This window comes from Rattus norvegicus, chromosome 8 (assembly GCF_036323735.1).
Source record: "Rattus norvegicus strain BN/NHsdMcwi chromosome 8, GRCr8, whole genome shotgun sequence".
NCBI classification, from domain to species: Eukaryota; Metazoa; Chordata; class Mammalia; order Rodentia; family Muridae; genus Rattus; species Rattus norvegicus.
The window spans coordinates 58,275,166-58,288,410 of NC_086026.1; the positions used below are offsets into that span (position 1 = coordinate 58,275,166).

Below are 13,245 nucleotides of genomic sequence, written 5' to 3' on the forward strand. Positions count from 1 at the left end.
AGGCTCACGACGCATTTGGTCTACATAGTGAGGTACAGGCCAGCCAGGACTACACAGTGAAACCTTGTTTCAACCCCATACCCAACTCTACACCCCTCCAGCACATGCACACACACACGCACACACATGTGTATAGGATAGAATCTGAAGAACAGTAGAACAGTACTCAAGGTTGCACTCTGGTCTCCACACATGTGCACCCTAGCACAAAGATACACAGTGTCCTGTGTTGAAGTGAAACATGACTCTGTCTTTGCTGTCCAACTAATGAGCAACCCGCCCCACAGAGCTGATGGCTCATCTTTGCCTGGCAGTGGCCCAGCAGTGAGCCGTGCCCCTGTGCATTGCATCTACTCTGCAGGGGTGATGAGGTTATTACATGCTCATAGATGACACAAACTCTGAGACTTGTAACTTGGTATACTGTTTGAGCTATTTGACATTCAAGATGTTTGAATGAGATTACATTTGGGTGGATTTTTAAACAATTTAAACTAAGTACTTGTATTTTTAAGAACTTCATGAGAGGTTGGCCTGCTGACACATACCTGTAATCCTAGCATTTTGGTAAGTTTGAGGCCAACCTGGTGTACATAGTGAGATCTAAGTAGCCTGAACTACAAATTGAGACCCTGTCTCCACAAAAACAAACAACTTGATGAGGATGAAAAGTTTACTTTTTAGATATAGCATGTCTTTAGTGTCAAGATTCGAGAGAGTTATGGTATGCCAACAGTTCACAGCCCATAGTTGCTTCTGTAATTTCTGGGCAAGAATTCTTTGGCCTAGCATGAATTACTGAGAGGCCCTCTGGTGTTTCTCTGTCAGTTTCCCTCTGTGTGTGCTCAAGTCCACAATATTCCCTTTCCACCGCTCAATTCTGTGTTAACAGGCATTTCATGAAGAGTACTCCAGGCTCTATCAGCTTGCCAAAGAGACACCCACCTCTCACAGTGATCCTCGCCTTCAGCATGTTCTCGTCTACTTTTTCCAAAATGAAGCACCCAAGAGGGTAGTAGAACGAACCCTTCTGGAACAGTTTGCAGATAGAAACCTTAGCTATGATGAGAGGTGAGAATGTGCCAGCCTGTTCCTGCATGGGGTCTCACTCGGCAACTTCTTCCAATTGGGAGGTGCTGCCCTGTACCCTGCCATTGCTTTCTGAACTCTGTCCCACACAGATCTATCAGTATCATGAAGGTGGCTCAGGCCAAACTGATGGAAATTGGTCCAGAGGACATGAACATGGAAGAGTATAAGGTAAGTGTGGGGCTTTGTTTGTTTTTAATTCCTCCCAGAACCTTTCTTCTGGAGGCAAGTGATACTTAAGATAAAATGAAGTTTTATGTTGCCAGACTGACAAGTTCCCTATGTAGCTGAAAGGGGAAGGGAAAATACAAAGCTGGGTGTGGTGGGCCACACCTTTAATCCCAGCACTCAGGAGCAGAGGCAGTGTACCTGGGTTCAAGCCCAGCCTGGTCTACATAAGAAGTTGTAGGACATCCAGGGCTACAGATTAAAGGGGTCAGAAGCCTCGTTTTCGAGCTTGATCAGCCTACGCTGTGCTCCTTTCCTAAGGGCCCTTCTGCTCCTTGTCCTGGGCAATGTTTGTGTATCTATGGGCATGTAATGGCATTGTTTTCTAGTAAGCATTAAAATGTGTGGGGCTACAGATTAAATTTAAAACCAAACTCTTCCGTGTATGAAAGCACACTCCGCCAGAGTGGTGCTGTTTAGCTTGTGCGCCCTTCTTCCCCATGGCTGCCTGTGCCTGTCAGAGTCAGCAGTGCCATCTATACACATCAGAAGGGCTTTGCCGAGTTGGGTTAGGATTAGGAGAGTTTATAAACTCAAGCACTGAGTCAGAGTGAAATGATTTACTGCTCCTTAGCGGAAGGAATAGAACACAGCAGGTCAGGTCAGTGGTGCAGGCGTTACATTCTCGGCAGGGCTAGGTTCGTCGTGTGGTGAGGATGACTCTGGCCTTGTTGATGCTCCTGCATCCACCTCCCCAGTGCTGGGTTTGCAGGTGTGCACCTCCATTTGAGTCTTTCCTGTTTGTGTTTTGGCTTTTGTTTTTGTTTTATTTTTTTAACCTGAAAGTGTGATGTGTTTTTATACCTGACCACATGTTCTGAGTACATGGCTGTACTGAGTATCTAGCAACGGAAGTGAAGCAGGCGCCGGTTCACTAAGGTCAAGTCACTAATGGTGGTCCTTCCTTTCCAGAGGTGGCATGAAGACTATAGTCTGTTCCGAAAGGTGTCTGTGTACCTGCTAACGGGCCTGGAACTCTTCCAAAAAGGAAAGTATGTTGGCTGTTTTTTTTCCCACTAACATTGATAGTCAGAACACTAACACCTACCCAGGGATACTCAGACGTCAACTGCCAGGAGTCCCCTTCTTTGTCACATACACTGTGCCCACCCACGCCCATGCTTCATCTCGTTCTGCACATTACACTTCCCCCTGTCCTTCCTGTTACAGTGGGTTTGTTTATTCGTGAGGAGATGTTATGCTAGGCTCTCTTACTGACCAGAAAGTCATTCTGATTATCATAGGCTGTAGTGATTAAGCAGTCTCTTTCCTTTGTTCTAGAGATAGAGAAAACCTGAGGCCCAAAGGTGTTTCCTGAGTTTTGTTCTGTGTGCAGAACAGCTGAGCCTGGCTGTGGGTTTGGCTCTCACGTTTTCCCAGTGCATCTTATTGTAGCTGAGTAGATTCTCATTACAGAAAAGTGTGCTAAGCCCTAGGTTTTGGCAAAGAGAACTCATCTATGGATTGTCTCCCACTTTCTAAGGTACCAGGAAGCTTTGTCCTACCTGGTGTACGCGTACCAGAGCAATGCTGGCCTGCTGGTGAAGGGGCCCCGCAGGGGCGTGAAGGAGTCTGTGATTGCTTTGTACCGCAGAAAATGCCTTCTGGTCTGTACCATTTACAGAAGAACGTAATCTCTCTTCCTCCCTCCCTGCCTCTCTCGTGCTCTCTCTGGGTATCATTCTTCTCCAACCCCTGATAGGTTGAGCCAGCAGCCATACCCTTCTCGACTACCTGCGTTGAAGCTTTTAGCATATTGCCCCCACTAAGCATGAATTTGTTGAGCTCAGAGCCACCTTCTGGTCAGCTGTTTCCTTTGAGCCCACCACATACTGAGCCATATAAATATGTGGGAAGAATGGGGTGTTTCCCGGGGTTGCCTAGCAAGCAGAGGGCAGTTTTCAGGACTAGGAGTATCTTAAAAATATATTCCAGTCTTACGTTAGGTTACGAATGTAAGGGGGCTGGGGATTTAGCTCAGTGGTAGAGCGCTTACCTAGGAAGCGCAAGGCCCTGGGTTCGGTCCCCAGCTCCGAAAAAAAAAAAAGAAAAAAAAAAAGAAAAGCCCAGGTTACGAATGTAAGAATTATTCTTTCTAATCTTGTTACTTTACCTCTTTTGCATTGAACAGCCATAGGGAAAGTCTAGTATAATACTGTCAATCTGCCTAAGAGTCTATAACATGCTAGTTTTTCATGAAATTCTCAAGAGATGGCTTGCTTGCAAGATGTCTTTGTGTATTCATTACCCCAGACATCTGTGGTATTATCCTTGCAACATGGGTATTTTCTGGGGATTCTGTGGTTGCTGTGCCAGTTATAGGTGTGGTAAGGCTGTCCTATGCTGAGAAGTAGCCCCTAAAAGCTTTGCTTTTGCCTTCTAAGTCACCAGATACAGATTATCACCTTGAGTGTCCTCACACCCTCCTTCCTGCTGCTGTACTAGGGATGGTTTAACTTCCCATCACTGCCTCTAGTGTTATCAGTTATATGGGACACCTTCAGCCATTGGCGACAACTGGCCATTCTGGGAGTAACCTGGGTTTCAGTGTCTTCTATGAATGGTTCTAGTGGCCAGTGAAGATGGAGAATCATTCAGTAGGTCTTTGGGTAGAAACAGATGTCAAGTAAGACCTTGGGTGGTAACTTAGGCCACCAGAACCACAAGTTTGGGTGCTTAGAATCATCACAGAAGTTGTAATACCTAGGGCCCAGGTCACCCACCTCTAAATTATGTCAGAATATCTGTGGCAGGAGTCAGTGCTTACTTTTTTTCTAGTTAGGTGATTTTGGTGTGACTGTTGGCTTAGATTCCTACTAAGGTGATGATATTCTTTTTCTCAGTCTCTCTTTGTCTGTCTTTTATCTGTAGGAGTTGAATGCCAAGGCTGCTTCTCTTTTTGAAACAAATGACGACCATTCTGTAACAGAGGGCATTAATGTGATGAATGAGCTGATCATTCCCTGCATCCACCTGATCATTAATAATGACATTTCCAAGGACGACCTTGATGCCATCGAGGTCATGAGGAACCACTGGTGCTCTTACCTGGGGAAGGACATCGCAGGTGTGTTACTAGCACTGCTCACCTGTAGTTGTGCTTTTGTGTATCTGAAACCTCACAGCGCCTTTAGCATCACTGGTTGTTAAAGCCTCTTAGGGGATTGAAACCTCCTTACATCTTCTGTGAGGTACATGGGTCTGCTCCGTGGAAACAGCACGGGAATTCGGGCTCTGCTTCTCTCTGCCTCCTTGCCTCAGTCAGCAGCTGAAGCCACTCCAGGGTCAGCCAGCTACTCATGGGAGCTACAACAGCTTAGAACTAAACCCAGGTCACCCTACTCCCTAGCTACAGTTAGTGCTCTGCAGGAGTGTTAGTTTTTTCCATTATTTTCCCTTCTACTAAATTAAGGGCTTTTGTAGTTTATTTATGTAGAGTATGATTATCTGATGGCTCTTTAACTGAACTTTCTTGAAGTTTGAAGTTGCAGTATATAAGAATATTATTAACTAATTACTTCTGTGAATGAGTAAATGGAATATCAAGAGATCCTGAATTTTGTAGGTGCATTCAGTTTGCTTGTATGTTCTGGTAGGAATCCTTCTTGTTCATTTCCCACTCTGTAAAGAGTCTAGTGACTTGTCTTAGTATGCAGAACTGACTGATAAATCTTAGAACAAGCAATTGCTGTGTTTTCTTTCATTGTTTTTCTTTAGACCTTGTGATGCGTAGCTTTTCTTTATTCTCTTTGGACACATTAGTGTGTTTAAGCATTTGAAAGACAATAGCACCATTTGTGTGTGTGTGTGTGTGTGTGTGTGTGTGTGTGTGTGTGTGTGTGTTACAGAGCATCACATCCAATTTCTTAAGATTTAAGAGGATAGTGGTAAGAATAGCCATGGTAACAAGGCTTGGCTCCTGGCTGGCCCGAAGCTCATTGTGTAGACCAGACTGGCTGAGAATTGAAGAGATCCTTTGTACCTCTGCCTCCTGAGTGCTTGGATTAAAGGTGTACTCTGCCACACCAAGCTAGTTAAAAGCGTTGCTTGAATCACTAGTGTTGGGTGTATAGAGGATGCATGTACATCAGAGGACAGCTCTGTGCACTTAGGCCTGTTCTCCGTTTCTCCCTGGCTCTGTCTGGTGAAGTCTGGTCAGCTTGTGCAGCAGACACTTTACTCTCCCTCCGAGCCAGCTCCTTGTTCTCATCCAAGAAGCTTTATACAGCCCAGGTATACACACATACCAAAACAGATGCGCAGATTAAACCTTTATAGATTTTTTTAAAAAACAGAAATGTTCTGTTTATAAATGATGACAAATTTGCATGCTCAGGAGATGGGGTTGCTCTATCTTTTCATAAAAGGTTAAATCCTAGATGAATATTTGATACTTGAGAATTTAGACCATCTGAAAAACGGTTTTTTGGAGTTGATGGGTTTTTTTTTTTTTTTTTTTTTTTTTTTTTTTGGAGCTGGGGACCGAACCCAGGGCCTTGCATTTGCTAGGCAAGCGCTCTACCACTGAGCTAAATCCCCAACCCCTGATATTTTAATTCTATGAATGTCAATGAGGAGCCCACCATGTCATATAAATACATAGTTTTAAGTGTTAGAGGTGCACTGAGGGCCAGTTCAGAAATGATGGCAATTCTGAGCTAATCCCAGTCCAACATTCACTTAATATTAGCCTTTTCTTTTTTTAACGAAACATAAAAATCAGCAGTGCAAACAGCAGTCTTTTCTGTGGTTACGTTAATAACCTTTCTGTAAGACAGGAAAACTTGGCACTGTTTGACATGACTTTTTGTATATTGTCTGATTTGAACCAGGACTGCAATGGAGTCATGGCTATGTTTGCTTTTGAGCAGGCTCAATCCCCTTTACTGCTGTCAGGGCAACTCCCCAGCATACACAGACATGAACCTGGACTCAGTTATGCAGCCCTATGTGGGCTTCTCACCTAGAGTGGGAGGGGCAAGTCCCAAAGGCATCTTCCTTGGCTGCAGCAGGATGCGAGCTGTTGAGTTGAAAGTTGGCTACTGAAGGCTGAATAGCTATAGCCGTCTTACTTTCTGCTCAGATCTGTTGAGCTGTCTGTATGACATTTATTTTCCCTCTACAGAAAATCTGCAGCTGTGTTTAGGGGAGTTCCTACCCAGGCTTCTAGATCCTTCCGCAGAAATCATCGTCCTAAAGGAGCCTCCAACTATTCGACCGAATTCTCCCTATGATCTTTGCAGCCGGTTTGCAGCTGTCATGGAGTCCATTCAAGGAGTTTCAACAGTAACAGTGAAGTAAACTGCACATGGACGGTCAAGACTCATTTTGGTCTCCAGTCACCTGCCAGTTACACGGCAGTCTGTTGTTGCAGACTCCCCTGGAGAGAGAGATTGGGTGTCTGAGCAAGATTTAGACCCTCTGCCCTCTCTGATATGTGTTTAAGGGATTAAGGATAAAGTTGCGCATTTAGGTACAGAATCATGAGAGCTCTCTCACTGAAGAAGGCAGGAGCCCGGTGCATTAAGGTTTTGAATTATCCCAGAAGACCTGAATTGCCTTTTTAAATCTCCCATAATAATTACCCTTCGGGCGCCTGTCTCATCAGAACTGAGCCGGAGGAACAGTTTCTGGTTCTTTTGTCAAGTTCAGGTGACGTTTCTAAGTCCTTAGCTACCAGAGATTGGCAACAGGGGCCTTGCCTGGCTCTTGACAGTAACACAAAGGGTGCTGCTGAGCCTTTCCCTCCACACAAGGGTAGAGCGTAAGGCTTCGCCCACCATGAAGCCACAGGAAAGCTGCCTCCATTTTCGGTCTGTTTATATTTCAGATAAACCAGAAAACCTCACACTCAGTCTTGAGTGAAAGAGAAGCAAGCATCCTGGGCTCTCACCCCAGTGCTGGTGTAAAGCTGCACAAGGGACATTTAATAGCTAATTAAGCAACATTGTGGAGATTGTCACATGCAGGTGTCTAAGGCTACCTGGCCTGATAGAATTTTGATTCTCTCTTTCCTTTTTTTTTTTTTAGAAATAAGGGATGTGAATTTATATAGAGAGAGACCATCTATCTGTGTATATGTAGAGAAGCTGCTTTTTAAAGAACTTTTAATTGGGAATTCATGTTTTAACAAAATTTTAAGGATTAACGAGGAATCATGGGAGGGAAGAACACAACTATGCAGATTTTATAAATGTGCAATAAAAGTATTTGTTTTACCTTTGGTGTGTAGCATGGCCCGTTTTGAAATACATGTTTTCCATTTTGGAAATGAGTGGACTTCATAGCATTTATGTGATTTCAGCCTTTCTTTTAAAAGGGGCAGGGGAAAGAAAAGATGGCATTTCCCTCTGTTCCCCCGACTCTTTTTTTCAAAAGTTTGTCTTTAACTTGTGTGTGCATTTATGTGTGTGTCATGTATGAAAGCGTGTACGGAGGACAGCAAACAGCATTGGAGTCCCTAGAACTGCAGGAGCCATCGGCCACCTGCTGTGTGCTGGGAGCCAAACACCAGCTAGCATAGCAGTTCTCAACCTATGAGTTAACTCCTTTGGGTGGTCAAATGGCCCTTTCACGAGAGTCATCTAAGACCAACAGAAAAAGGATATTTACATTACAATTTATAACAGCAAAGTTACAGTTCTGCTGTATGTAGCACTTTTGTGATTGAGGTCATACAGCATGAGGAACTGTATTAAAGGCTCACAGCATTAGGGAGGGTGAGAGCCATGGGGATAGCAGCAAGTGATCCTAACCTCTCAGCCCTCTCTTGCTCTAACTGTCCATCCACCCACACACACCTTATAGCTATACCAGTTAGATCACTAGGAGGAGTGACAGGTAGTTTCTCGTTCTTGTATAGCTACCTTTCTTTCAGCCCTGTCTCTTCAGGACTTCACAGATTGAAGTTTCAGGCTGATACTTTGTTGATACTTGTTTTTGAGTGATTCATATAGCCTAGACTGGGCTGAGACTCACTGTGTGGGAGAGGCTGGCCCCTGGCTGCTGACCCTACTGTGCCTAGCTCCCAAATACTGAGATGGGTAGGCACTCATTATCTACCATGTGTCTACTGCTTTCTAACTGTACTCAAGCTGTGTCTTAGAATGTTGCTGTGTTCTTTTGGAATCTTACTGGCTTTTAACTTTATTTTATTGACACTGGGTCTTATTCTGTGGCCCAGGTTCGTAAGTTAAAAAGTATTTTCATGCCACAGCTTGCCTGTGGAGGTCAGCGGTCAGCTTGTTGGGAGTTCTCTTTCTTCCCGTTATGCAGGATTCTGGGACTGAGCTCAGGTTGTGTAATATATCTACCCACTAAACCTATGGAATGTGTTGTCTGTCTCCAGTCTTCTAGCTTCAGCTTTCTGAGCAGCCAGGATTACAGACATGCACTCAACTAGTCTTTGGTATTTTTTTTTTAAAGATTTATTTATTTTAGGTATATGAGCACACTGTCACTGTCGTCAAACACACCAGAAGGGGGCATCAGATCTCATTACAGATGGTTGTGAGCCACCACGTGGTTGCTGGGATTTGAACTCAGGACTCTGGAAGAGCAGTCAGTGCTCTTAATCACTGAGCCGTCCCTCCAGCCCCTAGTCTTTGGTATTTTTAAAGATTTGGGAACAAGAACACTGAGGTTGAAGGAATGAGAGGAGGAAGAAGCCAGTGTGAAAGGTGGAAGCGTATGAGCAGGGCATCATTTTACATCAGTATGGGCCACAGAGACAGTGAACTGGAGATGTGAACGCTCCCTTTAGAACTGCTTGCCGACAGGCATTGGTAGCATGCACCTTTAGTCCTATCATTTGGGAGGCAGGGGCAGTTTGATCCCTTGAGTTCCAGGTCAGCCAGGGCTACACAGAGAAACCCTGTCTCAGAGCAGAAACCAACCAACCAAGCAAACACACCTATTAGTTACAAGTATGAGGAGACTCACTTGGCAATCGATGCGACTCAGTGTTGGAGCATTCGCCTGGCACGCTCAGGGTCCTGTGTTCAAGGCCCAGCACTTCAAATAATTAGCAGGGGCTGGGGTGGTTGGGTAAGTTCATTTTTACCCTACACATCTCTAGAAAAGTAGAAACATTGAAGAGATGAAGCAACTAGAAAGGGCTACACGAGAGCCCCTTTCAGACCTTCAGTCTTCACTATCTTCTTGGCCTGAAGAAATGGGTGTCCTAGAAGCTGGGCCACCTGGTCCTGAGTCCACCGTGGCTCTGCAGTTGATATAAAATGCTTGCTTCATTTGCATGGGGCAAATCATGAATTCCACCCCCAGCAGCATAAATTGGTATGTCTGTTGCCTGAAATCTCAACCCTGGAGGTGGAGACAGGGCTCAGAAGTTCAAAGTCATGCTCAGCTACATAGAGAGTTCCAAAGCAGTGCTCTAGACAGGAAACAAGGAGTCTTATCTTTCCCAGTGAAATTACAAAGTTGGTTTTTTGTTTTTTTGTTTTTTTTTTTTTTTCGGGGCTGGGGACCGAACCCAGGGCCTTGCTTGCTAGACAAGTTGAGCTAAATCCCCAACCCGTTTTTTTTTTTTTAATTTGGGGGTGGGGAATAGTGTTCTATTGGGGATTGACTAGGGACTCAGCAATGCCAGGCAAGCTGTGGGGTGGGGAATAGTGTTCTATTGGGGATTGACTAGGGACTCAGCAATGTCAGGCAAGCTGTCAAGGATACATCCCTAGCCTCTAAAATGTTTTCAATTAGATCAACTTAGCAGCACGTGAGAGAAGTCCTTGTTAAGTATTTAAGCAGTTCTGTTTTCAGCTCTCACTTGGCCTTCAATGCAGGTGGATAAAGATTGTGATGTAGGAGATGAGTGCCTCAGTGAATGCTGCCCCTGCTCCTGCATGCCAGGCAGCCCCCATTACCAGCCGTGCCCTTGTATCCTTCACAGGGAGGGGTGGGGAGACAGGATATCCTAACAGTGCTCTAGTTCGCATCCATTTCTCTGTGGAGAAAGCAATAGAAAACCAATGTCACCAACACCTGTGAACACAGGATTAGGATGAGGGACTAGAGAGCCCCCAGGAGGCACAGGTGAGCCAGGTGTCCACCAAATCCCTGGTTAGGCTAAACAGTGCAAAGGAAGATTTTCCGAGTCTTCGGGTGCAGCCCGTCCAGTGAAGCAGCAGGATGAGGTTCAGAAGGGCACCCTCAATGTCAACTCTTGACTTAGCTACAAGTGTGTTGCTTCAGGTCCCCCTCGTTAGCAAAGGGAGCAGTCAGATGTGCTCTTCTGCTCTGAAAACCTTGGAGGAGCTTACATAACTGTCTCAACTGCGCAGCTATTAAGCTGCAGCCGGCTGTGTGACAGGGTCAAGCCCTCGTGAAGGAGGCACAATGCTGCTGCAGTCAGGGGCCGAGCTCTCTGCCAGGCTGATGCTTGGTGGGTGGGGTTCCTATGATGCTGAGAAGGGCAACAGCATCCTTACATGAGGGCCTTGAAGATGCTGCGAGGTCTAATTCCATCCTGCCGCCTCCGCCGCCGCCGCCTCCTCCCCCTCTCCCTTCTCCCCCCTCCTCCTCTTCCTCCTCCTCCTCTTCCTCCTCCTCCTCTTCCTCCTCCTCCTCCCCCTCTCCCTTCTCCCCCCTCCTGTCCCTCCTCCTCCTCTTCCTCCTCCTCCCCCTCTCCCTTCTCCCCCCTCCTCTTCCTCCTCCTCCCCTCATCCCCACCTCTCCACTCACCCTTACCTTTGCAACAGCTGCCAATTCTTCAAGGTGCCCAGCTGTGACTCTGAGGACTTCACTGCCTCTAATTTGAGTGGTTTTACTTTAATGTCTGTTTTTTGTCTGACTGAGGACCCTGGGTACAATGTGTCTGGTTTTTCAGTTAGTTCCCAGCACAACATGGTAAGTGCTTATAAATACTTGTTAAATGAGAGAATTAACAACTGGATGGATGAGTGCTGGTCTCACAAAGCAGGCACTCTATGGACCAGGGATCCTTGGGTATTTGAGTCTCATTTATTACTGACACTTGGCCCACCAAACGTTGAACCTGTTGAGAAAGGGGGGTAGCTGAGGAAAACAGTCATCAGAAAAAGTCTTCTGGGGTTGGGGATTTAGCTCAGTGGTAGAGCACTTGCCTAGCAAGCGCAAGGCCCTGGGTTCGGTCCCCAGCTCCGAAAAAAAAAGAATCGAGAAAAAGTCTTCTGATTGGCCAGAGAAGAACAGACTATGCTTTGGTGCACACAGAATAATCAGGATTTTATTCATCCTGATGTTTGTCTCAGTAGGTTTGTGTTTGCTCACAGATGAGCGCACATTAAAGGCTTTCCAGAGAAACCTGACTCCCAGGGCCCCAGCTTTCAGTAGGAAGGGAAAAGTTGTTGAGAAGTGTGCAGTTCCATTTCCTTAACCAGGCGTGTTCTTTCTTTTCCTTCTAAGACGAGGTCTCTGTAGCCCTGACCAGCCTTGAACTGACGACATCACGCGCCTCTCCTGGAGTGTTGGGATACAAAGTGTGCACCAGCACACCTAATTCCTTATTAAACACTTTATCTTTTATTATTGGACATTGTGGTGTTGGAGAAGTGGTGCGTACAATATGGCCACAGTGTGTGCAGAGGCCAGAGGACAGTTTTGTGGAATCAGTTCTCAATTACCGTTGTGTAGGTTCTGGGGATCAGACTCAGGTCATCAATTTGGTGGCAAGTGTCCTCAGTCACTTGTTAGCCTGGGAAAATGGCATTTTGCAAAAGGATGCTGGTTTGGGCTGCGTTGGTTATTCTGTAGTGTTGGAGATCAAATCCAAAGTCTTACTAGGTAGATCTCCAACCACTGGACCTCCCCAGGCCCAAATAATACAAATCACAATAAAAGTTCCTCTCCCCCCCCCACTCGACCCACCTCTGTGTCTGTCTCTGTGTTTGTTCCCCTTACTCCCCTCCTCTTTCTCTTTGTCAAGGTTTTATGTGGCCTGGGCTGGTCTTGAACTTCTGATCCGCTTGCCTCCACCTCCCAAGTGCTAGGATCACAAGCAAGTACCTGTTCTTACCGAATGGTGGGGATGGAACCCAGAACTTTCTACATGTTAAGCAGGCAAGCACTCTACACGCTGAAACCCTCCCCTGTAATAAAAAGTTTATAGTGTGCTTTTTTTTTTTTTTTGCATGAGGTAACAGACATTTTTGTGGAGCTGAGAATTCTTTGCACACACAAGCCCACCTTGGATGGTAATAGGCACAACTGTCCTTGAGGAACCAGCTTGTCCCAGTGTAGTCAGTTGAGTTTGCTAGTTTTAGCAGTGAAAGTACAGAGTCCCAGACAAATCAAGAAAGTTAAGGACCTTACTAGTCACAGGGACCATTCACAGCTTCATGACGCAGCAGAAATAAAGCGGTGCCCTTCTAGAACACTGGGCATCTAAAAGCAGCCAGAGACTTGTGACTCAAATCTCATACCTGAGGAGTCGATAACTAACTTTCCTTTGCCAACACATCAACATTTCTAGGTAGGCATGCAGTGCCTCTTCACACTAGATTTAAAACACCTTCATTAATAATAAAGAGATTAAGTAAATAATACTATGAGGGTTATTGTTATTGCTTTTATGATTTCAACACAGTAACCTAGGCTGGCTTTGAATTTAGGACAGTTCTCTTGCATTGCAAGTGAGAGCCACCATGATCTCCCCACCACCAAAGCTTGAGACAGCATCTCACCATGCAGGCAAGGTTGGCCTTAAATTCTCAGTTCTTTCAGCTTCCCATGTGTTGAAATTATAAGCATGAAGCATTACCTTCAGTTGAAAGCATTTCTATATAAATAAAATCTCAAATGAGATGAACTTGTTTGTAAAAAACTGCCCTGATTTTTAATTCTCAACTGAAGTTCTCAGATCACCAAGATAATCAAACCTTTGACAAATCTGATAGCAACAGAACCATAAAGGGTGAGGAAGAGAAAAGAACC

General features: G+C 45.4%; 1 protein-coding gene across 12 annotated transcripts in view; it reads left to right on the forward strand.

Annotated features, from left to right (window-relative positions):
- Positions 1 to 7,546, forward strand: part of Usp28 (ubiquitin specific peptidase 28) — a 60,454-nt gene extending 52,908 nt beyond the window's left edge. For 11 of the 12 annotated variants that reach the window (XM_006243011.5, XM_006243006.5, XM_006243008.5 and 8 more), the window contains 6 exons: positions 893 to 1,071; positions 1,182 to 1,260; positions 2,230 to 2,309; positions 2,801 to 2,924; positions 4,189 to 4,384; positions 6,443 to 7,535. In XM_006243011.5, the coding sequence (XP_006243073.1) occupies positions 893 to 1,071; positions 1,182 to 1,260; positions 2,230 to 2,309; positions 2,801 to 2,924; positions 4,189 to 4,384; positions 6,443 to 6,618 (834 nt within the window). In that variant the 3' untranslated portion in view covers positions 6,619 to 7,535. Of the gene's footprint in view, positions 1 to 892; positions 1,072 to 1,181; positions 1,261 to 2,229; positions 2,310 to 2,800; positions 2,925 to 4,188; positions 4,385 to 6,442 lie in introns of all 12 variants that reach the window. The other variant, NM_001108144.1, reaches the window with a different exon arrangement.
- Positions 7,547 to 13,245: the final 5,699 nt, after the last annotated feature.